Here is a 24,716-nt window from a genome sequence, read left to right as displayed (position 1 = left end):
AATCACAACTTCACACCCTGTTCTAGCACCCTCCACCTGCACAGGCTGATGTGGGCACATGAAAACCCTTCACCCCCCTGACCCCAAGCCCATGAGGGAATCCCCCATGCACCAGCACCACCTGTGAGCCTGGACATTGCAGAGCTGGTGGCAGAGTCAGCATCTGCCTCCAGCCCCCCTTGCTGACCCCTTTCCCCACCAGCCATAGTTTTCTGGAAAGTCCAGTTTACTGGGAAGTTGGAAAAAAAAGGTTGGTTTGGGTCCAATTTGGCCAGAGACCAAGGGCCAGTGAATGGAGATTTCCTGTCCCCCTGCAGCCTCTGTTCCCAGCTGCACCAGGGAGGGGTTTTCCCGGCCCTGGGTCGTGATGCAGCCTCTGGATCCAGTGGGGGTTTCAGGAGATCAGTGAGGCCAAAACAGTCTGTGCAATGTCACTGGTATCCAGGAATCCCAGCATTTGAGGCCTTTTTCCAAGGCTGATGTGTCCAATGGATGATCCTTCAGGAGAAGGGTAGTGCTCCATCCTTTTACACAAGAGTGTCTTCCAAGGTTGGTGCAAGAGGGGCTGCTGCTGCTGGACATTGTGCAGGAGAAAAAGTTCCTCTTGAAGGAGGAGTTCCATCTCCAAGGATGCCCATGGCTCTGTGTCACCCTATCTTGTAAAACTCCAGCTGCATCAGGCGGAAAAATATCCCACATGTAGGAGAGCACTGGCAGGTTATGTGGCTGTTGGTCCAGGAATGCAGGTGAGATGCCTGCAAGCTGTCGGATGCTCGTTGCTACCTCTGTGCTGCCCCAAATCCCTTCTGTGCTCCAGCACCCACCAAGGATGGGCTCTGAGTCACCTGTGGGCATTCTGTGGAGCACTGGGACAGTCCCTACTGTCCCCACCCCTCTGAGGGGCGCTGGGGTGGGTGATGGACATCCATCAGCTCCAGCCTGCAGGGTACCCAGCGCTGCCAGCACCACAGACCAGAGGGGCAGGAGATTCTGAAGAATGTGAAAAATGCGTTGCCAGGGAGACGGATGCGGAACTGCTCAGAGGATGTGGGCTGGACGTGATGGATGTCCCCAGCAGCTGCCCTGGCCCAGAGGGTGCTTCCCATCGGTTTGCATTGCCATCATCACTCTGTGGAGACTTTTCCTCCCCCTCCCTGGGACACGTGTGGCAGGACACGTGTGCGATGGCCGCGGCGTCACCGCAGCGCATCGGCGGTGACACCGCGGCCGTGCCTCACACGTGAAGGAGCATGACTTGCTCTCAGCATTTTGGGTCAGACCTGCAAAATCTCCCTGCCCACAGTCGGCAGTGCTGGTGCAGCCCAGAATTCCCAAAAGAAATAAATAAGGGGTTTTGCTGGTAAATGTTTCTTAGGGGGGCTACAAGGTGTCCATGATGGTGGTGTGATGGGAGATCGTAAGCAGGAGCAAGAATTTGGGGATGGCCCTGGTGCTGGCTGGGAAGATTTGGTGATTTATGTGGGTATATCCCAGCCCTAACGCCTCTGGCTGGGGATGCTCAAAATTATCTTCCCCTTCTTTTATAATAAACCACATTTTTGGTTTCTCCATCCCACCATCTCTTAAAGGGTTCAAGGTTGCTCCATAACTTCTGTCTGATCCATCTCTCTAAAGAACCAAGGAGCTTCTGGAGGTGAGAGAAAGGATTCCCTTCTGCAGAGAAATCATTCCTTCCTTATTTAGACCCAGAAGGAGCTTTTTTTAGCCCAGAGTGCAGTGCTGCATGCCACTTTTCCTGGTGGCTGTGCTTTCATGGGCATGACAACTCCTGCACCTGTTGGTACAAACCACTGCATTGAGAATTTTTCCTCCCTCTCCAGACCCCGAGTTTAGAGGTGGCTGCTTTATTTACTGATGAATTCAATCAATTATCATAGCGTATAATTTGCTAAGCTGCTTTCCCAGCTGTGGTGATGCTGTCATGAGGGAGAGGGGAAAAAACACCTCTCCAGTCCAAATTTTTCATCTAAACAAATAGGGTTTTTTTCCCCTCAGCCTTCCAAAAAATAAAAAGAAATGCCCAAAGCAATCAGGCTTTTTACCATTTATTTGAGACCTCTGATTGCTAAGATAATTTTTAGCTATTCCAGTGAATGTTGAGGCTGGTGGAGACCTTCGATGTCACCTGGATTTGGGGACTGTAATGGCAAGAGGACACAGAAGTCCTTGCTCCTGCTGTCTGAGTGCAAAAGGTCTCTGCTGAGCAGTTTTGGCATCACTGTGAGGCTGTTTCCAGCTTTTCCCTGGATTTAAGGTGTGTTGAAAGCCTTAAGATGTTGACACACCTTAAGGTGTGTCCCCTCTGAGCGGGGATGGGGGGCAATGAGCTGTGGGGGAGCTCACCCTGGCCCCACGACATCAAGTGTTGCTTCATCACTCAACCTGCCGACTCAGTAGAATGCAGCAGAAAGCTCCTTATCATCACAGTTTCCACCCCACCCCATACAAACTCCTTCTAGCACTTACCTGCCCTAGGACAAGGGTCTATTGTCCCAGGGAGACCGGACCTGGCGCAGGTGTGGGGACACATGTGACCCAGGCTGGCTGCACAGGGCAGCCTGAGAGGGACCATGTGTTTTCCCCAGCTGGGCAGCTCGGTGGGGCTGGAGGTGAGTGGGACAGGGACAGATATGGGGTTTTCACCATCAGATCTCCTCAGCCTCATTCCCAGACTGGGACCGGGGCCAGCAGCTCAGGGATGTGCCCATTGCAAAGAGAGTCCTGAGGATGTGCTGTGACACTGCAAGGCCCTGAGTATGCAGTGTGCTGAAGGCACTGGTGGACTCAGGGCTGCTAAATGATTCCCATGTTTTGGAAGGGTCCTAAATAAATAAAAGACCCCTATAGCCCAGCCCTTGGGGAACCCCCAGCCACAGTGCAGGATATGTGCACAGTGCCAGGCACACAGTCAGGAACATCACAGGGCAAGAAGTAAAAACTTGGTGAGAAATCATTGCTAGTTCTTCATTCTTCATCCTTCATCTGTCCTCATTCCTCCCTCCTTCCTCCACTTAAATTTCTCATCTTTCATCTCTCATCCTTCATTCTTTGTCCTTCATCACTCATCCCTCATCCTTTGTCACTCCATCCCCCATCTTTGCCACTCAGCCAGAGCTGGGCAAGATACAGGGTGAGCAAAGAGGCCAACATGTTCCCCTCTGCACCTATCAACCCAATAAAACACGGCAAAGTCCATTATTACCCCCCCACCTTTAATAAATGAAAACAATCCCAGCCCTGAGGCGAGCGAGCGTGACTGTTCCTGCAGTATTAATCATCCTCTGGGAGCCCAGCACGGGTTATCGACGCTGTTTATCCAAGCTGCTATTAAAAAATGGCCATAAACTTGCCTTCAGCCTCCCCTGAAGGAGATGAAGCGTCTGCAGGGGCTGCGCTGGGCTGATTGTATCGCCCACCCCACGCAGCAGAGTTGTGTTCCTGGGGAGGAGGAGGACAGGGTGGCTTAATTGCTGCCAGGAGGAGAACCAGAGTATTTTCCAGCTGATTTGCAGCCTGGGAAGGATCCAGGTTCTTGAGGAAGCTTTGTCCCAGCTGGGAATTACCTGTTTTTCAGCCCTCACAGCTTCCCAGGGAACTGGAGATCAACCCTTTTGATGTTACCCAGTGCTTAATCCCAAGCCACCCCTCAGCCACCCTCTTGGCAGCCACTGAACCTTCCAACAGGACTGTTATTTTTTCTCTTATGTTTAGTGAAAAACGGTGAATTTAGCCCCAGGTTTGGGGTTTCACATGGAACAGCAGCTTGAGGTTGTTTCAGGCTGCACCTCAGCTCCTCCAAGGCAGCTGGGCTCTTGAATTGCAGTCCTCAGGGGAGGCATCTTGCAAATTAGCATTTCTTAGCAATAAGAATTTGATTTAGGAAGGAGAAGAAAGAAACCAACCAAAAGAAGTTAGATCAGCAAAATGGTAATTTAATAATCTGTAGCGGAGAGAGGGAAGATGCCCATGCCAAGGTGGGAGGCACAGTTGGGCAAGGACAAGAACTGCTGGTTTTTCCATGAATTATCAGTTGATGATGCTCTTATTGATCCCTGGATTCCTAGCATCCCAGGACAAACCTGGAACAGATTCCAGCTCAGCCAACAGCTGGAGAGCTGGGGCAGCATCTCCAGAGCCACTTCAGCTCACTGATCTGAAGGAATCTGTGGCAGTCCCAAGCACACCCGAGCATGCTTGAACACCTCTAAGCATCCCTGAACATCCCCCAAGCATCCCTGAGGAGCCTTGAACATCCCTGAAAATTCTTCAGCATCCCTGAGAAGCCTTGGGCAGCCCTGAGCAGCCCAAGAGCTCTCAAGCATCCCCTCAACCTGCAGCTCCATGCCAGGACAGCCAGCACAGGTTCTGGTCCCTAGGTGACACATCCCCATGCCAGCAGTGCCGCAAGGATTTCATTACCTCCAGCCTGGGGAAAGCTCAAGCAGATTTAATAAAGCCATTATGCCCCCGGCAATGCCTTTAATTAAAGAGCTCGTTATAAATGGCTGCTGCTCCCTGGCAAGAGGAACTCAGCAGTGAAGCAGCTCATTTGTCCCTGGATTGTCTGCCACCACGGCCCCTCAGCAAACACTGCCACTGTTCCTGCTGTATGGATGGGACAAGATCCACCTCCATTTAATCCTGAAGGCTTAAGGGCTGTTCTCTTTCTTGTCTGCTGGAAGTTGAGATAGTTCAGCTGGACACATGTTTATAAACATTTCTAAACCTATTTGGTATTGGGTTACACAGTGCTGCTCTCATCAGGGCAAAACTTTATGTCCTGCCAAGTATCCTAAAGGATGAATCCCCAAATCTCATCCCCTTTGTGGATTTTCCAAGGGTCTCAGCTGGGCTGTGGTGGGGGGAGTCCTCCCTCTGCTCTGCCCAGCCCATCCCAGCCATGGCACAGCCCGGTGGCTGAAGGTTTTCAGTTTATGGTGGTTTTTATGGCTTTAGCAGATGACTCTGCCATAAACCATTTTCCAAGCAGAGATAAAGCCCCAGTGGAGGCTGGATGGTAACAGTGACTCCTGTGGCACTGCCATACCCCCTATCTTGTGCCTCACCTCCCTCTGCTCCCAGGGGTGGTGGCTCTGGGACTCTGCCCCGGACTTTGCTGCTGCTGTGTCAGGTCTCCATCAGGGTCTGGGGCTGCAGTGGGGTTTCAGTTCTGCTGAATCATCACCATGGGTGGTTGTGGGTCCCCATCTCCTGGGGTTTGTGTCCCACAGCACAAGTCCCTGCTGGGCAGGGAGAAGGGAATGGGGATGCTGGTGGGGGTCTCAGCTGGGACTTGGGGTGCCTTTGCTCAGGGTTTTTGTGTGGGTGACAGCAGACTCCAAGGGCTGGGGGAGCAGCCCTGCACCCCAACAGAGCCTGTTACACCTGATCCTCTGCACCACGGGAGCCCCAGGTGCCGCCAGCCACTCCAAGTGCCAGGATGCTCCAAGCTCCCGTGGGTGGTCGAGGGCAGAGGGGGCTGCAAACCCCAACGTGAGTGAGGGTGTGCTGGTTCCCTGGGCTGCTCTGGCTCTGGGGGTCCCTCTGGGGGTCCAGCCTTAAGGCTGCTGCCGTTCCTACCCGCTCCGTGCCTGCTGCCTGTCCCCTGCGGGTGATCCAGGGCCGAGGATGCTCCAGATCCTCTGGGCGCTCCCTCCCCTCCCTCCCCAGGCCGCTGCGCGCCACGGGCTCCTGGTGACATCTAGTGGTGTCACACACAGGGACAGGCACAGGGACAGACACAGGGACACGGACACACAGACACAGCGAGGGGAGTGGTCCGGGAGTGCTGCTCTCCCTGGTGCTGCACCCCCGGGGGCTCTGCCCGCACTCAGCCAGGAAAAGCTGAGATGGGGACACCCTCCTCTCCGCCCAGTTCCCTTGTTTCCCCTCATGTCGGGTCTCCAGGCTCTTTCTCCCTCAGGGATTTTCCGCAGGCAGTGCAGGATGCGCCCGGTGTGCTGGGAGGGCTGGCGGTGAGGCAGACGGAGGTCGGGGGGTGATGTCTGCCATTCCCCTGTGCCATTCCCCTGTGCCATTCCCCTGTGCCATTCCCCTTTGCCATTCCCCTGTGCCATTCCCCTGTGCCATTCCCCTGTGCCATTCCCCTCTGCCATTCCCCTCTGCCATTCCCCTGTGCCATTCCCCTCTGCCACTCCCCTCTGCCATTCCCCTGTGCCATTCCCCTGTGCCATTCTCCTCTGCCATTCCCCTCTGCCATTCCCCTCTGCCATTCCCTGACCCACCAGCCCAGCCAAGGGGCTCTGGTTCCCAGGATGTCACTCCAGGGCTGCTGGTGGGTGCAGGGATGAGCCAGCAAGGCCCAAACACAAATTAAATGGTGACAAAGGCCCTGTGCAGGGGACAGTCCTTGGCCTTGTGCAGGGGCCTTGGGCTGGGCCGGTGGGGCCTGGTGCTCCTGGCCTGTTTGGGGTGTCACAGGGTGCAGGTGGGGGCTCAGGGGGTGCCTGGAACAGTGTGAGGGTGTGGGGGTGTCACACACGCAGTTAGTGAGCCACCTCCTCAGGGACTGTCCCCAGAACACACACCCCCTGCTCGGTGGTGATCCCCCCGTTTGCAGCCCCCCTGCCTCTGCTCCTCACAGCCTCGCCCTGCAGCCACGCTGGGGTGCAGCTCCCCCTCGCTTTGTCATCGCCGCGTTGCCGTGCCAACGCCGTGGCCCTGTCCCTGCTCAGACACTGTCACCGCAGGGCCCGGCACAGGCAGCACCAGCCGGCACCCACAGGTAGGGTGGGGAACACGGGGGAGCCGTGTGGGGATCTGCCTTCAGCCCGTGTGGGGATCTGCCTTCAGCCCGTGTGGGGATCGGCCTTCAGCCCGTGTGGGGATCTGCCTTCAGCCCCTGTGGGGATCTGCCTTCAGCCCCTGTGGGGATCTGCCTTCAGCCCGTGTGGGGATCTGCCTTCAGCCCCTGTGGGGATCTGCCTTCAGCCCCTGTGGGGATCGGCCTTCAGCCCGTGTGGGGATCTGCCTTCAGCCCCTGTGGGGATCTGCCTTCAGCCCCTGTGGGGATCTGCCTTCAGCCCCTGTGGGGATCTGCCTTCAGCCCCTGTGGGGATCGGCCTTCAGCCCCTGTGGGGATCTGCCTTCAGCCCCTGTGGGGATCTGCCTTCAGCCCCTGTGGGGATCGGCCTTCAGCCCATGTGGGGATCTGCCTTCAGCCCCTGTGGGGATCTGCCTTCAGCCCCTGTGGGGATCGGCCTTCAGCCCCTGTGGGGATCTGCCTTCAGCCCCTCCAATATGTCACTCAGACCCTCCTCAGCTATGAACCGGAGAGAATCCCCTCCCCTGCATGAGCGTGTAGCCCCCATCAGGAGCAGAGACAGTCCCTGAGCCCCCCTGGCATTTTGGAGAGTCCCAGCCAGCCCCCTGTGAGGTGAGGGGGGGCCAGGCTGAAGGTGTATCCTCCCCCCAGGGCATGTGGGTTAACCGGATTAACCAGAGAAAGTACCCTGCCAAATGTGAGGAGCACTGGATTTGCCCTGGGAACGGGGAACTGTGGATGTGCTTGGGGGTGCAGGGGAGACAGAGGCTGGGAGGGGAGCAGGCAGGTCCTGGAAGGGGTCCAGTCACCTCCAGTTTTCCCAGCACTCAGTGGTGGCTAATGGGCAACTCAGAATATCCCGCTGCCACAGGCATGCCCTGCGTCCTGCTGCCAGGCCCTGTGGCTGGGGGTGTTCCTTGCCTGTCCCTCCATCCTCAGTGCTGTTGGGAACTGTGTTTGCCCCGTGTGACTGCCAGCAGGGCCAGATGTTTGCATCTGGTGGGAGGGCAGGACAGGGCTACATGGGTCCCCATCTGCAACCCCCAGATGTGCCAGCTGCCCCTGGGTGTGATGAGAGTTTGGGGGAGGCTGTTGTGATATGGGGGGAGCCGGTGCCTCTCACTGTCCCCCCTCCCAGCCTGGTCCCCCTGCCCATCCCACAGAGCACCCCATGGCCCCAGGCAGTGAGGCTGGACACAGGCGGCCTTTGCAGTGCAACTTAATGGGATAAACCAATTCCCTTAACCCACTTATCTGGCTGATCCAATAAAGGTGGCTGGGAATAAAGTGTGTGCGTGGTCTTAATGCATTCCCCCTCTCCACGCTCCCCCAGTCCTGGCAGCATCGTGGGTCTGTCTGCCACAGCTGGCAGAGGGCTCCTCCCCAGAGGCAGTGCAGAGGGGCCAGGGCAGAGGGGACATTGGACCTGCTGGCTCCAGGTGCCAGGGAAGAGGAGGAGTGGCTGTGGCAGTGGTGGAGGTGGCTCCGATCCATTGAGGGATAACCCAGCACCAAGCATAGAGCAGGTGAGCTGTGGGGTCCATGGGAAGGGTCTCTGGTGTAGCTGTGGTTGGGTGACACCATGTGTGTGTGTCCCTCCCACCAGCACAGATGTTCACTCAGCCCCATGTCCCCAAGGGCCATTGCTCTTACCATGGAGGGGGTGCCTTGCTTACCCCTGCATTTCCTTCCCCTCAGGGTTTGGGGGTTGTTGAGGGGGTCTGGGAGTGGGTGAAGGTGGGACATGGGATGGGCATGGAGTAGGAGGGATGGGGATGGAGGGACAGTGTTGGAGGGATGGGGATGAAAAGGATGGAGGCACAGAAGGACAAGGATGGAGGGGTGTGGATGGAGGGGCGGTTGTTGCAGGAGGGCTGGGGCAGGAGGAATGAGGCAGCAGGGCTTAGGCAGGGGCAGGAGGGTTGGGAAGAAGGGCAGGAGCAGGCAGGAGGTGCAGGAGTGCGGGGCTGGGTGTGCCGTGGCGGCTGGGAGCCACCTCCAGGTGTGGGTGACGCAGCGGGACCAGGAAGCTCCGGCTCCGTGGCAGGTGAGGGTGGAGCAGAGGCGACGGACGCTGCTCGGGGCCGGAGCTTAGCCCAGGTTCGGCCCGCCGGGACCTGCCTGGGGCCACTGTGGCTTCGCTGCCCCCTCCTCTCTGTCCCCGCAGGCTGCCATGGATGGGGCCCCACCGCCCCCCAGCCCCAGCGGGCTCTCGGCATACGTGGCCGTGTCGCAGCTGCTGGGCCTGACCCTCCTGGGCACCACAGGTGCCTGGCTGGGCCGCTACCGGGGCGGCGTGGCCTGGCACAGCCCCCTGCAGTTCAACGCCCACCCCCTGTGCATGGTGCTGGGCATGGTGTTCCTCCAAGGTGACGGTGAGCAGAACGGGGGGATGGACGCGTGCCCTGTCCCAGCTGCAGCCTCCAAAGCCTGCAGCTGTGGTCAGGCAGGGAATGAAGGGGACAAAGTGGTGACAAAAGACACGGGGAAGGCGCACCAGCATCCCTGGGCAGTGCTGGGTGAGCCCTGTGGATGCTCAGGTACCCCCTCTGTGCAGCTCTCCTGGTGTACCGGGTGTTCAGGCACGAAGCCAAGCGTTCCACCAAGGCACTGCACGCGTTGCTCCACGGCCTGGCCCTGGTCATCGCCCTCGTGGGTGAGTGCTGGGCTGGGATGGGAGGGGTGGACTGGGCAGGATCCGCCCTGCTGGTGGTGCTGGGATGGGATGGGAAGGGTGGATTGGGCAGGATCCGCCCTGCTGGTGGTGCTGGGATGGGATGGGAAGGGTGGACTGGGCAGGGTCAGCCCTGCTGGTGATGCTGGGATGGGATGGGAAGGGTGGACTGGGCAGGATCAGCCCTGCTGATGGTGCTGGGCTGGGATGGGAGGGGTGGACTGGGCAGGATCAGCCCTGCTGATGGTGCTGGGATGGGATGGGAGGGGTGGACTGGGCAGGATCAGCCCTGCTGATGGTGCTGGGATGGGATGGGATGGGATGGGAGCGGCAGACTGGGCAGGATCAGCCCTGCTGGTGATGCTGGGCTGGGAGCGGCAGACTGGGCAGGATCAGCCCTGCTGGTGATGCTGGGCTGGGATGGGAGGGGTGGACTGGGCAGGGTTAGCCCTGCTGGTGATGGGCTCTTCTCCACAGGCATCATCGCTGTCTTCGAGTCCCACCGGGCTAAGGGCATCCCTGACATGTACAGCCTGCACTCCTGGTGTGGGATGGCCACCTTTGTGCTCTACCTCCTGCAGGTAAGGGGTGGGAAGCCCCTGGCCCCCCTGGCAGGGAAGAGGCTCTGCAGCACCTGTGACATCCCCGTGTCCCAACAGTGGTTCCTGGGCTGTGGTTTCTTTCTGTTCCCCGGTGCCTCCTTCTCGCTGAGAGGCTGGTACAAGCCCCAGCACGTCTTCTTTGGCATCACCCTCTTCATCCTCTCCATCACCTCCTGCTTGTTGGGCATTACTGAGATGCTCCTCTTCAACATCAGGTGGGTGACCTTTCCCATGGTGTGTGTCTGAAGGATGAGGATGAAGAGGGGGTCCAACCCACGATAGAGATAGGCCACCCATCCCTTAAGGCTTGGGCATCCCTCTCTATGCTTGCAGTGATTCCTACAGCCACTTTGTGCCTGAGGGCATCCTGGCCAACACCCTGGGGGTGCTGCTGGTGGCCTTTGGGCTGGTGGTGGGCTACGTGCTGACACGGGAGGAGTGGAAGCGCCCACCACTGGCAGAGGAGCTGGCCCTGTCCATGGACTTCAAGACCCTGACAGAGGGAGAGAGCCCTGGTGGTGGCAGCCAGTGACATCTGCAGCTCCTGGTCTCCAGCATGGGCTCCTCGTGATGTCTGGAATGTTCCTGTGCCCCCTGTCTCTGGTGGTTTGCATCTCTGCCCAGCCCAGGGTGACGAGGACAGCTGGGGAAGGACATGCTTGGTGCAATGCTGCCCATTGGACTCAGCTTGGCTTGGCCTTAATCATCCTAAGCTCTGCCCTGTCCAGGCCCTGGTGACCCTGAACCCATCCCAGCCCTATGGGGAATGGCAGTGCTGTGGGCAGGGGCTGGCAGGGGCACAGGAGAGGGGTCTCTGGGCTCTTCCTCTTCCCTGCTCTGGGGATGGAGTGGGAGCAGAGATTTCTGCACTGTGGGCCAAAGCCTGCAGGCTGTTCCCAGTGCTGGGGGGCAGAGGGGATGTTTGCCACCACTGGGATGTCTCACTCACTGGCAGCCCCTCTCCCTCAGCACGGGGGGACGCTCCCCAGAAGGGCTCCCTGGGGGTTTGGAGTGACCCTGTGCCTGTGCAGGCTCAGCAGCTTCGTGTCTGAAGTGTTTTCTCCCCACGCATGATGTGTTTGCTCAGTGGATGCTCCTGACCTAATAAATGTTTGCAGCTAACCCTGTCCTCCTGACTCTGCCCCCTCAGAGCAGTTTTGGGGTATCCTCGAGTTCCCACATGCTGAGGGCAGCTGGGAAGGAGGTGCCCGAGGGGCTGGGGAGGGTGGGTGGACATTAGGGGTGGGATTGTCAGTGGTAGCTGTGTGAGGGACCCCATGGGCCCATCTCCAGGGTCTGGCCATGCACTGGGTGTTGTAATTATTATCCAATATATTATTATATGCCTTTTTTGGCGGCAGCAGTGGTGCTGCCTCTGTCACCTCCCGCTCCTGATGGTTCCCAGGTCTCTGTCCCCACCCCCATGCAGTGACTGTGAGACCCAACCCACCATCATTTCCAAACCAAGAAGCATCAGAACACTCCTTCACCGACCCCAGTGTGGGAAAAACAGCAGCCCAGACACCATTTCCAAGTGTTAACCATTTATAAATAGGTACATTTTTTCATACATACAGTTTTCATTGTACAGATTACAATCTGTATACATTGGGGGGGGAATGCATTCTTTTGAACTTTTCACATCTATCTCACAGCTCACATGTACAGACAAGAAAACTCTGCTCAAGCAAATACAGTAAAGGAAAAAATATGTTTTCTTCTTTCCTTAGAGATGAGAGGCGAAGGCCTCTGCTGTTGGCAGGGGCTGCTCTTCCCACTGCACAATATCACAACTGTGTGGTGTTCAATATATCAGAGAGAACAGAACATGCATTGGATAATATACTGTACAGAGAGAAAGTCCTTTACATCTGAATTATAGAAAAGCTAAAGGAAAATTTAAGTGTCTTAAAGATCTTCCCAGCAAGTGTCTCAGAGGATGGCGACCAGGCAGTTGTACAAAGCACAAGGCAGGTGTAGTGGACGTGTTTGTACCCAACTCAGATCCTCTCGGATGTGAAGACAGAAAGGAGATGGAACGCTGAATGCAACACTATGGCAAAGAAAAGGCTGGACAGGGATGAGCCCGGCAGTACTGGCAGAGTCCACATGAGTCTCTGGCTTATCAGTGTAGCAACACAATGGACTTTATGTAGCACACAGTGCTGCTCTCAGTGGCTGGCTGAGCAGTGCACAGCGAGGCAGACCTGTGGGGACCCAGCTCTATGGGCACGAGGCTTTCCCACCTACCCATTCCCACCCTGACTTGCCTCCCCACCGCCGTCCCTGGACAGCATCACCCAAAGGGACAAAGTCTTTTAGCAAAGCAGCCCTCTGTTTTCACAACCACAGGATGTGATCCCATCAGATGGGACCTGGCTGCTGACTCCCCAGTACCGTGACAGCTAGAAAAGGAGCAGGAGGAAGGACACAGCTGGTGGGTTGGGTGTCTGTTGGCTTTCCCCGTGACGGCCGCGCTCACTGTGACCTCTTGGGTCGGTCTGTACCAGTTTGGTGAGATCCAGCTGTAGAGTCAAGAGTTGGACACGAATGCATCTTGCTAAAGAATTGAGCCCTTAGTGGTTTATATTAGAAAAAAGAGTTTGATTGAATGAAAATCCAGCAATTATTCACATAAAGCTGAAAAAAAACGCAGATTCACTTTCAACCATTGTGCTTTGTGTCCAACACACCCTCCACCAGCCTGCCAAGTGCAGCCGGCACGGGGTGAAGGCTTTGATTTGCAGAGGTCCCAGCAGGTACAGCAGCTCTTTCCCTAAGCCCTTGGGTAAAGGCTGATAAACCAGTAGAAGAGTTACCTTGAATTCCCAAGAGTACAGCAAAGTACAACCACCAAGGAGCTCACGGCAGCGCTCTATGGGCCCCCGCGGGCGAGGAAGGCGGAGGACGAGCAGGCACGCTGGCTTGCTTGGTTCTCTAGATAAGGCAGAGCTGGCACTTCGGTTTTAGCTAGACTTCTCCTGGGTAACCCTGAATATACAGCAACCTTTGCAAAGGAGACTGAACTGCTCCCAGTTTACCACCCACCCTGGTTCCAGACCTAATCCCAGCACGACTCCGGTGTTCGGCATACGCACGCTCACACGTTCACACCAGCCACACGGTTTTCTTCACAGCCAGGTTAAAGAAAAATAACCAAAAAGTTCAGTGCTCAGACAGACTGAGCTGGGCACTGGTGCCACAGCAGACAGACAGATGGACAGACACACATTTCAGATTGTTGGAACCATCACAGTCCTCCCAACCAGTGACACAGAGAAGGCAGCTCAGGCTGTACCTCCTTCAGAGACAGATCTCAAAGGATCTGTCTTTGTAAAACCCCCTTTTTCCTAAGCACTTTGATGCCCACTCAAGACTATGTCCAAAGCCCTCTGATGCCACTCCCAGCCTGGCTGGTGGGACCCTGCAGAGCCCCCCACCATGTGGGTGTCCACTCCCCTGGGACCACAGCATCCTCCAGACCTGGGAGAAAAGCAAGAGCCAATGAACCCTCAATGAGGGATGGGGCAGACAGCCACACCTGATGCTGGGAGAGAAGATTCCAGCTCTGTGGCAGCACACCTGGGTCTCAGAGCAGCCACAGGTGAGGATGAGAGACACCTGGTGGGAAGTTTGGCTAAAGAAAGGGGTCAGCTTCAGCATCACTTTTGGCACTGCCTTCTGCACGTACCCCAAGAATGAAAACTGAAGTTTCAATGTCATCAAGAACCTGCTTTTCTTGGTGGACCCAAAATCCTGCTTGCTTGAAGGTGGGGCTTGCCAGTGGTACCACTGCAGTCAGGAGGGCATGAAGGCACCAGCTGGCAGCATTGACCTGTCTTAATTACCCAAAAAGTAATTAAATACATAGCACAGACATACAGGACAGCTCAATGTCTGAAACTGAGCGTGATCTTGTCAGACCCTGATCTAAGAGTAGAGGATGAAGGGCCCTCAGGGTGAGATCTGACCTTGTGCTCCCCAAGCACAACAGGGCCATGCCAGCACAACACAGAATGACCTCTGCTTCTCCTAATGCAAAGACCAAATCATGACTTTGAAGACGTAGGGGACTGAGCAAGAACAGCTTTTCCAGGAAGAAATGTGCTTCTTACCCACCTGGTGACCACAGCAGCCATCCTGCCTCAACTGTCCCTAAGAGAATTGCCAGGGAAGTGCTTTAAAACCACTGCAAATAATTTTGTATTCAAAAATTACTCAATCTGTTGATGCTTATATACAGGAGTCAGTTCTTGTGCTATAAATGTTATGATTCATTGCTTCGTTTCTTTTCTTCTTTTTTTTTGAAAAATACACTAAGAGACATGAGCTGTTTTGCTATTTTTCTAATGAAGACACTACTCACACTTAAATATCCAGTATTTATCATAGTAACAAATCCAAACAGTAAAGTGCACCCATTTACAGAGAGAACAGATGGAAAACCATTAGTGCAAGAATCCCGTGGAAAATGTAACACGTGGAATTGTGGAAAAACCTGCATGCTGCAGTGTTTCAAGCCTTCTTCAGCTTTGTGGTTGTGTTAAAAGCGTGAGCTGTTTTCTCTTAAAACATCTTCAGAAACTGGGAAGTTACACACAGGAGTGCTGTGGGGGGATGCTCTGAAGACAGGACTGGGAGCACAAGGCAGTGAGTGGCGCAAGCAGAGCATGGGCAGCTCTCCTGTCACTGCCCCTGCGCCACCCTGGGGCAGGGGAGAGGAGCACCTGCGGCCACAGCGTCTCACTGGGCCGGAGAGCACAGGGACAGGGCCCCACTGGGTCACTTCTTCCTTTCAAAGAAGCAACTAAAGGTAGGAAGCCACTCACTCAGGCAGAAAGCTGGAGGATAGGAGGCACTAAGCAAAGTGACTGATGCTGCTCCAGACCCGGGATACGTCTCCCAGCTACGGGCATGTGGGATGCAGAGGAGAAATCAAGTTATTCCTTACAATACAGAGCATGTTATTTCAGAAATGAGAGGAATAAAGAAAACCATCACACCCCATTTGCAAGGAGAGAAACCATGCACAGACCTGGGTGTCCCCACATTGAAGGGGTCCCAGCCAGCCCCCATTTTACAGAGCCCTGGGATAAAGCAGAGTCAACACTGGGTTGCACCTCAAGGAAGAAAACACCAACCTCAATCCAAATACTGGCTTTGACAAAGACCAAATGGCCCCTGGGGCACTCCAAGGCTGTCAAAACTCATAGAGGAACCCCCTCTTCCAAATGCTCACCATGTGTCTATGTAACACAAGCCTCCCCTGGCCCAAGGTGTGCAGGTCCCAGCTTGCTCTGAGCCAGTTAGGCAATGAAATAGCAATGAGATGTGCTGAGCCACACACAGGAAAAAAGAAATGCCCCATCAAAGCCAGGGTTTGCTTAAAGAGTTCCAGACCCTGTCCTGAGCTGGTGTGAAAGGGTGCAGCTGCAGTGATGTGTTGCTGGGATATGCTCACTCACACCAGCGGAGGCTGGAGCCCGTGATTTGGTTCAAGAAGTCTTGCAGTCAATTCTCAGTAGCCCTTTGGAGGTATCGCTCCCCTGCTCAGCACTGAATCGCTCCCCAGAGTTGATATGAGTGAGGTTTGGCATTGGGCAACAGGCACTAGTTTGCTTTAAAACAAGCTACAGCGTTATCACTCTCCCTCCCATCATCCCACCCTTCACCCTCAGAACAGAAAAGGCAGATTACAAACCCACCAGGAATAAAGGAATCGGTAAAGGAAGTTCTTCCCCCCACCTCAAAAGAAATTTTCAGCAACTAATTGAAAAAAATTTTTGAAAATCCTATAAAAAGGATTTTGGAACCGGCCCCTGCTTTTCGCGCTGTCTTGATGTGACTTGCATTTGATTACAAAACTGAAAATAATAGAAAAAACCCAACCTGAACTGGAAAATGTCCTGAAATAGATAACATAAATAAATTATAAATAGGTCTCTCTGAACTACGGCTTCTCAAAAAGCAACACATGGTCTCTGCCATGTACAGATATGGAACACGGTGTCCCTTTCCAGGATTTCAGGAACAGAGAATCTTAGAGGAGCACAGCCCTTGCTACAGTCCCTGCTCCCTGGCAGGACTGAGCCAGAGGGAAGGGATGCTGCAGGCCTGGGACTGCAGAAGGACCCTTCCTCTTTCACCATGCCATGTTCTACATACTCATCATAAAAAAAAAGTAAAAAAAAAAATCAAGAATTGAAATTTTCCTCTTTGAATACCATTTCCTAAGTCAGATTTTTGCTCTTCCTTGCAAGTAATACATCCCCCCCAGATGAAGTCCCCAACACTGACTTGCCCCGTGCAAATGCTGTGGGTGAGGTGAAGTCTGCCAAGAGTGTGAAGAAGTTAATGCAACCCCAGTTCATGCACAAGAGGTTCCTGGCCAACTCCCTTGGCTGATTAAAACACGTAACAAAGGGCCAACCTTACACCCTCAATGCTTGTAAAATGCCCCAGAGCGAAGAAATCAGTGTGAGGGCACCTGGTAGGTACTTGGAAAGCAGCAAAGTGCTGTGTGATCCCCACCCCTTCTGGCCAGTGGCAAGTTAAATAAGGAAGGAAAGCACTGTAAGCCAGCAGAATCAGAATGGGTATTGTGGGTACTGTGCATAGCTACTGGTGTTAAATCACATCACTGAGGGTAATCTGCTCAATGGGGCAAAGAGCCAAACAACCTGGCTGGCATGGGGACCTGTGGATGCAGCCTTGGGAAAGGCTCCTGTGGAATTCCCTAGGAATTCCCATCAGAGTTGAGTAAGAGATCACTGAGACAAACCAATTTAAATCCAAGGCAATTGTCTCTTGAAAAAGAGCTGGTTACCTCCTGCTGCGTAGGGATATCTCTGGACCACCCCACACCATGGACTAAGATATCCTGGCTGGAACTTTGCTGGAATTGGGCAAATGATACTGGCTCGGCTGATGTTGGCTTCACAGTCAGCTGGGGAACAAAAGGGCTGGAGCACGTGCATGGCTGTCTGACCACCACATAAAGTACCGGAGAAACTTGATCATGTAGCTATCAAAGAGAAATAAAAATAATAATAGGAATAATAATAATTATAATAGTATGCATGGAAATCAAGCTTGGAAGTGTGTGCTGAAAACATGAGGGTCTCACTCCAACAAGTGTCTTTTACACATTAGACTCCACAAATGGTCTCTTTGGTTTGATTGGGGACGTCTGCCCTTGCCTGGAGTCCCTGGAGAGCTGCCTGTACAGGTTATCCTGGTAGGCCTGCGCCACGGGCAGCGTCCTTGCCACCTTGACGTCGGGGTATGAGGAGGCTTGGGTGACTCTCTCCAGGAGGTCTCCCCGGGACCCATTGGCCAGCATCCCATGGGGGCTGTAATAGTCTTCCTCTAGCAAATGGCCATTCTGTGCATTGTTGGTTTTGTTATAAAAGGCAATGTTGCTGATTGAAGAGGGTGGGCTAAAGGATTCCGGCTGGGGCAGATTGCCAGGAGACGTAGGACTAATGACAGTGTCCACTGAAGACACAGCCCAGGTCCGGTTCTGCTGATGGAGATGGGGGTACTGCTGAGTCCGAGCAGTTTTATCTATGATTCCCATGAACGGCGTGGTCCGGGAGCGGGCTGGCTCGCTGGGGTAGCCCCCCTGCGTGGGCGACACTGGAGACAGCTCATCGCACGATCTGTCATAGGCTGGCTTGAGGGGAATCTCCATTTGCTGAATCGAGGCAGAGGGGCGAAAGTTGGGAGTCAGGTTGGAGGTGGAGGAGATGCTATTGCTGGAGGGGGAGAAGCGGAGGCCAACGCTCTGAGAGTGGAGTAGAGGCCTTGGAGTCGGTGGGTGAGGCTTGATTTCGCTGGGATTGACTGTGACGGGCCTTCTTATGAGGTGAGACACATCTGGAGAGCCCAGCTGGTTGGAGGGGAGGGAAGTACGCTCCAGGTCAAGCTTTGAGTGGCACACTGGATAGTAGGAGGCGGACTGGCTTCGCCCAATCTGAGGTGTCTGGCTGTATCTCATCCCCCCTCTGTAAGCTGAGGATGGTCTCTGTGGAAGGTCTTCTTTGGCCAGCCCTCCATGCTGACAGATGGCTCCGGCGCTGAGACTCGCCTGCACGTGCTGCACGGGCCTGCTGTCACCCACGATGCCCCCGATGGAGCCCTGGTAGACCAGGCGGCTCTGGCTGACCCCCATGTCCCCTGATGATGACTGGTACTTGCTGGCCATCGAGTGGGCAACCTGGCTGTAGGCACCAGTTGGGATGACAGTACTGGAATGGACGGCAGAGCTGGGCTGGTTGCTCCTCACGATCTGCGCCTTGGCTGGCTGCAGCCTCAGCCCCGGCTGCGGCACGGCCACGGGGAGCTGGGGCATCTGGAAGGATCTCTGCGTCATCTTGGACAGCGGGGACTTGGGCCTGCCGGGGAGCTGGGAGACGGCGCTGGGCTCCTGCTGGTAGCGCACCGGGGAGCCGGACTGGGAGCGGTAAACGCTCATGCTCTCCGCGGGGGGACTGGCGCGGTACTGGGGGCCTCTGCGCAGGGGAGACGGCGGCGGGCTCTGATATTCCTTCCCCTGGCTTCCCACGGGAGGGGGGCTGAAGCGGTAAGTGGAGCCCTGGTGAGCTGGGGATGTGTGTGGAGGACTGGGTCTGTAATGTGAGTTTTGGTGTGTTGGAGATAGAGCAGGAGATGTGGACTGGTACCCCTGCCTCGTTGGTGAACCCACGGAGCTGTTGGACCTGAAATCAAAGACCTGATGGGAGCCAAGAGGTGAGCCGGAAATATAGGCTGAGTCCCTGTGAGCTGGAGATGGGGGTGGGCTCTGGATGATGGGCAGCCCTTGGTTTGGCCTGGACTCTGTCTGTAAGCCAATGGAAATATTTTCTACATCCTGCTCGAGGTATTCCTCCTCAAAGATATCTTGCACAGAATACAGCTCTTCATGCTGGGCTTCAGGTTCTGGCTCCACTGGGAGTGGAGGCGATGGCTGCTGCTGCTGCTGCTGCTGCTGTTGTTGCTGCTGTTGCTGTTGCTGCTGCTGCTGCTGCTGCACCTGCCTGCACTCCTCCTCCACCCGCATCAGCAGCCGCTGGATCTCACGGTTGTTTGGACACAGCTTGATGGCCTCGTTCAGGTCCTCCAGGGCTGCTGAAAACTGCCTGCTTGACAAAGGAACAGAAATGAGAACTGAAACTACTTTGGATTTGGATGGAGCTGTTTTCAGAGATTCCAGGGGAATAAAGTGGCTTGTGCCTGTTACTGAGGGAGAGAGCTGTGATTGCTACTCTTGCTGCACCTCTCACATGCTGCCTTATGGGCCTCCCTTGGATTTATGTTATCCAAACAGAGGGAAAATTCTGGAGAGAAGGGAACACAGTCCTTAGATGGCACAACCCAGACTAGCAAACCCACCTGCCTCTGCAGCTTACATTAGGGGCTAATTAATTACTCCCCCTAGCATCAGCATGAGCTTCGCCTCTGTTTTAGTGAAGGGAACACCAACACATTGATCACCACAAGCCCAGCTCACCAATGCTGTAAACAAGCTCTGACAGAGCTACAACCACTTACGCCAGCGAAAATTTAACTCCTGACTGATGCCAAGACCACACAGTGTCAGGCCTGGCTCCAGAGCTCAGGGGCTCCCACAGGTCAGCGCTCTGGGCAAGGCTTGTCTCTCCAATTTTGCAGTGGATTTTGGCTAACTTCTTTGGAATGAAGCAATCAAGCAATGTGCCAGAGGCTGTGAGCCCAGGGAAGCCTTTGTGAGGGAAAGGCCAGCCTAGGAGGTGTAACAGGGAGGTGGGGGTTTGGGAAGGGGGTTGTCATTTACAGGGACACTGTTCACTTTGGAGCAAAACTATGTGTTTGAGCATGACTGTGATCTAAGAAAACCCACCCAGATGGGGGAAAAGATCCCATCTGTGATCCCCTCAGCACCTCCCAACACTGGCTTAGTCTTCTGAACAGGCCATGAGTCATATTCTGCTTTTAGTCCAAGCTGTGGTCAAACTAAAGTGTACTTAGAAAAAGAACACCCAACTTTGGTGCACAGGTCTCCAGTGCTGTAAGATGTCCAGACAAAGTTCTCCCAAAACACTTGGACTCAGAAATCACCAAATGAGGGAGGGCATTACCTTGGTGTTCAGGACGTTTGTGATCTCACTAATGAACATTCCCTGGCCATTTCTTCCCGTGGGGGCAGTGCCTGGCTCTGCAGGGTGGGTGCCCACACTTGATGTGACAGGCTGGCAGAGACTGGTCCCTCACACCCTTCCCTCTGCTCCTCCTCACCTGCTGCTGCGTTTGGCCCTTGCTCTTGCATAGTAAGCTTCGTAAGACTTCGGTTTCAGCTCCAGTGCTTTAGTGGCAAATTCCTCCGCCATTCCAAAATCCTGTCATTTGAACAGGTGTGCAGGTAAGTAACTGAATAAATTCAGAAATAAAAAATACATACAGCATGGAAGAAAACAAACTTTGTATGGACTTTCTTTTTTGTATTGCATGGAAAACCTGATGGTTTTGGAATATTTTACATGCATTCAACATCATTTACAGACAGGGAGCTATGATGGCATTTCCAAAGACTCAGGTGTTGTTAACCCAAGTTGCTGTCATCACCCTCATTGTGTCCCTAACATGTGCATGTAAATCCCTCTCCAACAACCTATAGTCTTGAGGAAACATCTGGTCTTGCAGAGGCTGGAATTTTATCTCAAGAACGATTTTTTCCATAGTTGAAAGCAATAGGAAACCTTTCCCATGCCTTTCTGCTTCCCTGAACACACTGACATTCTCTGAGGGGCTGAAGAAAATTGCCTGTGAAGGACAGGGCTGCATTAGCTGCAAGCAGGACTTGCCTGGAAAAGGTCTCCTATCAATCCCACTGTTCCTCACTTCTCCATGACAGCTCAGCTGGGAGGATATTTTGGGAGCAGGGAGAGGGTGACAGTGTGGGATGGCACTGCTCTGGGTGCTTTCCAGGGGCAGTGCCAAGAGACCAGATTATCAGCTCTGGTTCAGACCCTGTCACCACCCTCCCTTGCCTTGTTCTGAATGCTTCATGTCCTGCTAAGCTCAGCACTTGTGAAAGAAAACTCCTCCTAGTGGGGAGGATTCCATTTCACAGCCAAACACTGCTTTGGATTGCTGCCCTGGGCTATGACCTGAGCAGCTCTGGGAGAAAGGACTGAATAGTGCTGCTCCTGATTTGCTCAAAAACTTGTGATGCCAACTCTTGCTATGGGCATGCCCTGCCTGGGGAACATTTTACTTTTCTTTGTACCTGCAGTAGCAGTTACTGTCCAACCAACTGAACTGGGAATGCAGTCATGAGGTATCTTTATGGTCTCATCTATAGCTGCAAAAACTGCAGGAGCAATTACAACCCTCTAAAATTTTCTATCACAAAAGTTGGCATTCCCCAGTTAATGATAAACCAAAAATCTTGTCCTCGAAGCACAGGACAAGAGCTGGAGTTGATTAGCTGTGAACTGGCTGATTTAAAGAGAAGGTTCACACTTTTTCTCCAAACTATGTTTGTTCACCAGCATTAAGATTTTACTCCCCTCGTTTTCCATCTTTCTTGCTCACAGGAAAAAAAAAAAAAGTGTCCCAAAAGCTCCTTCCCCTCCAGTGTAACCTTTGCTGGCTCATGACCTCAGCTATGTCACTTTTTGAGTTTATGGGGACTTTAATTTGTGGAAGTGAAAGTCCCTGCACTCCAAGTCAGGGAAGGGTGGCAGAACAGGCATCTGCACGAGCTGCTTGCTGGATGCTGCCAGATTGCAGTGGGGAGAGTGACAGGGATCTGGAAGTTCTGGGCTGAGAAGGAGTCTTGTGGAGGTGTTTCTGGATGAGTCACTGCCCTGGGGAAGTGCTAACCCCCTAAGCATATGCTCCTTCATTTGAAATTAATTAGTATTCAAAGGAGCACATCTCCTGGCTCCTCCTCACTGCTGCCCCAGAAATCTGGAAAATGCCTCCACCCCCATGTGACGATGTGAACATCATCATCAAAAGGGAGTAATAAAAAATTCAAAGAGCTATAAACACAGCAATGAATTTTTAATCATCCGAAACACTAAACCATTACTGCTTTGGAATTATAAAATGTCAGTGCTCTGTGAAGGACAACCAGGTTACAGGGAGGAGAGATCTGAGAGGCCAAAGCACGATGAGGGGTGGACCTGTCTCTGCAGAGGCACAAAGCTGCGAGGCTGTGCCATGAAAAGAGGGGACACTCACGTTCATTTTCCTTCGACACCGGGAGAGGTTGAGGAGCAGCGACACCTTCAGCTCACGGAAGGTTTTCAGGTCTTCTCCAAACCCTTCTCTGGGGAATTTTTTCAGAGCGTACTGGTAGCGCTGGGCAGCCTCTTTCACTTTACCTTTCTATTAGAAGAAAAACGTGTCAAAACTCATCCTTGGGTTGAGGGTACCTCCCTGCAGAGAATTCACTCACCAGCCCAACCAATGTTTTAGGTGGCTAAGGAAGCACAACTTCACTACTTAGCTCTTTCCTAGAAAAGAAGGGCAGAACATTTGATCAAGGGAACATCTGAGCTGGAAAGGCAGATGCCTTGCACAAGTTGAGATCTCCCACTTCATACAGGAGCTGTCACGCTACAGCAGGAAAGGTGGAGAAATGGTGTTAACTCGATACAACTCCATCTGGTTCTTGGCTGGATGGTCTTTTGAGCTGGGTGATCAGTTACCCATTCCTGGAAAACACCCTCCAACCAAAGCTTAATACACATCCAGGAGGGTAAGGAACACAAATTGTGGGACTTTGGGTGGAGCTCTGGGGCTCAGAGAAGCCTCTGCAATAGCAAAGACAAATGTTACAGCACTGCTGTGGCTCTGAACTTGGACAAACAGGGTGAGATTCACCTCCCGGGACTTCAGATGTTTAAAACTCTACATCTAAGTCTGTTAAGTGGGTCCTGTTTATAATTATTGGTATGCAACAGTCACCTTCAAAGGTGACTCATCTCTGCTATTTTGGGCAACTAATTTTGGGATGGGATGATGTGCACCCTGAAGGGGGGCAGCCGACAGGCAGGGTGAGAGAAAGAGGGCAGGATGGGATCTAGGACACACACAGTTCCTCAGGACACAGACATAAATTTTGCAGCTACAAACAGTGATTTTTAAAAACCTGTAGACTCAGGTTTCTCAGCTGTATCATGTATCTCTGGCACATAACTCCTACTACAATGCCAGCTTTGCCTATTTTCTGCTTCACCCTTAGAGCCTCACAGTGAATCATTGTTGTACTTGCACAATTTCTGTGTGTGTGCAAATCCCCAGGTTTGAAAGACTGGCTTAAAACAAACAGAGAGCAAAAAAAGACTACCTAACTGTAACAGTGGAATGCCTCCCATGGGCTAAAGGGCATGACAAAGCCAGCTGTGTCCTGACAATCTGCTCTCATTGCAAGAAGTTTAGTCTGGGAGTTTTTCTGGGGTATTCTGTCCTGTTGCCTTGATCTCTCCTAGTGAGCTCACTAGGCTGCCAGACCTGATGCAATGACAGCAGCACTCCCAACAAACACTTAGGTCCTGCTGTTTTCAAAGAAGAAATGAAGTGCTGGCTCTAATCCAATGCAACTTGGCTTTGCTTCAGCTTTGTTACAGATTTGGGCAACCAATCCCCTCTTCTCCAACCCCACTAACCAAAACCAAACAGTTTAGAACACAAGGAATGCTGTGAGTGGGAGCTTCTACTTGCCATGGGTTAAGGCAGCAGCATTAGGATCACAGAACCATTTAGGACGGGGAGAACCAACCACTGACTGAACATGGCCAAAACCTCACACTAAGTGATGCTGCAAGTTGCATCTGTTCCCTGTTCCAAACCCACCCTTCTCACCTTATAAAACATGTCTCCCTCCTCCATCAGCTTGCTCAACAGGATGATCATGATGTCTGGTTTGGAGGTTGCCATTGCCCAAGTTGCTGGACCTGTAGTGTACAGGATGCATGATGGGTAAAGAACTCATACAATGCAAGGGTGGTAGGAAGCTGGGTGGAAAAAAATACCCTGGGGTGGGAATTTCTGCTGGAGAGAACAACTTGGCATGGTCAAAGGGCAGAGTGCTCCAAAGGACTGAGCTGACAACTCCTCTGACACCTAAATTAATGTCATCCCCCTTGCAATGGTTCTCCTTTGCAGTCATTAAGGCTAATCCCAATGGTTTGGGAAAGCCTGGAGCGGTTTCCACAAGAGGGCAGTGCTGAATATGGGACATGCTGAGATGGGGGAAACAAACTGTATTTAAAGGAAAAATCAGAGTGGTTACATAAAAGCATTTCTAAACTCAAATCTATGGAAGTGTACTAGGGAATCTGCAGTTTGACTGTTGATAGGTGGTTTGTGATTAAGTGGACTGTGATTTCCAGCTTCACAAGACGTGAAAGACTAGAGTAGAAAATCCATTAAGGCAGAAAAAATTACAAAGGGAAGGTTGTGTGTAAGTGCTGCTGGTGCTGAAGGCATCACTGGGCTGGGGGCAGTGGCTCTGCACAGGGGCCACCCTGCAGAGCTAGCTCCTATCTCAAGGACTAATACTGGGAGGGAAGGGGTGGCAAAAATTTGAGGACAGCTCATTAGTGTGGGTGAAGAGTAAGTGAACAATATTCTATAAGTAGAT

At 53.3% G+C, this 24,716-nt stretch overlaps 2 protein-coding genes across 2 annotated transcripts in view; one reads left to right on the top strand and one right to left on the bottom strand.

Annotated features, from left to right (window-relative positions):
- The first annotated feature begins 6,660 nt into the window (after nucleotides 1-6,660).
- CYB561 (cytochrome b561) lies at nucleotides 6,661-11,203 on the top strand. Its single transcript, XM_066566898.1, has 7 exons — nucleotides 6,661-6,766; nucleotides 8,139-8,331; nucleotides 8,973-9,180; nucleotides 9,363-9,461; nucleotides 9,957-10,060; nucleotides 10,139-10,296; nucleotides 10,415-11,203. Exons 3-7 carry the CDS (start codon nucleotides 8,979-8,981, stop codon nucleotides 10,611-10,613), a joined length of 762 nt encoding a protein of 253 aa, XP_066422995.1. The 5' UTR covers nucleotides 6,661-6,766; nucleotides 8,139-8,331; nucleotides 8,973-8,978; the 3' UTR covers nucleotides 10,614-11,203.
- A 405-nt stretch (nucleotides 11,204-11,608) lies between these two features.
- TANC2 (tetratricopeptide repeat, ankyrin repeat and coiled-coil containing 2) overlaps nucleotides 11,609-24,716 on the bottom strand; it is a 146,439-nt gene continuing 133,331 nt past the window's right edge. The window contains exons 26-29 of the mRNA XM_066567080.1: nucleotides 23,936-24,027; nucleotides 22,310-22,456; nucleotides 20,357-20,457; nucleotides 11,609-19,221 (exon numbers count right to left, since the gene is read on the bottom strand). Coding sequence (XP_066423177.1) covers nucleotides 17,223-19,221; nucleotides 20,357-20,457; nucleotides 22,310-22,456; nucleotides 23,936-24,027 — 2,339 coding nt within the window. The 3' untranslated portion in view covers nucleotides 11,609-17,222. The remainder of the gene's footprint in view (nucleotides 19,222-20,356; nucleotides 20,458-22,309; nucleotides 22,457-23,935; nucleotides 24,028-24,716) is intronic.

Source organism: Molothrus aeneus, chromosome 28 (genome assembly GCF_037042795.1).
Source record: "Molothrus aeneus isolate 106 chromosome 28, BPBGC_Maene_1.0, whole genome shotgun sequence".
Taxonomy (NCBI): Eukaryota; Metazoa; Chordata; class Aves; order Passeriformes; family Icteridae; genus Molothrus; species Molothrus aeneus.
The sequence above is the reverse complement of the archived record's forward strand: the minus strand, read 5'-3'. Positions and strand labels throughout refer to the sequence as shown.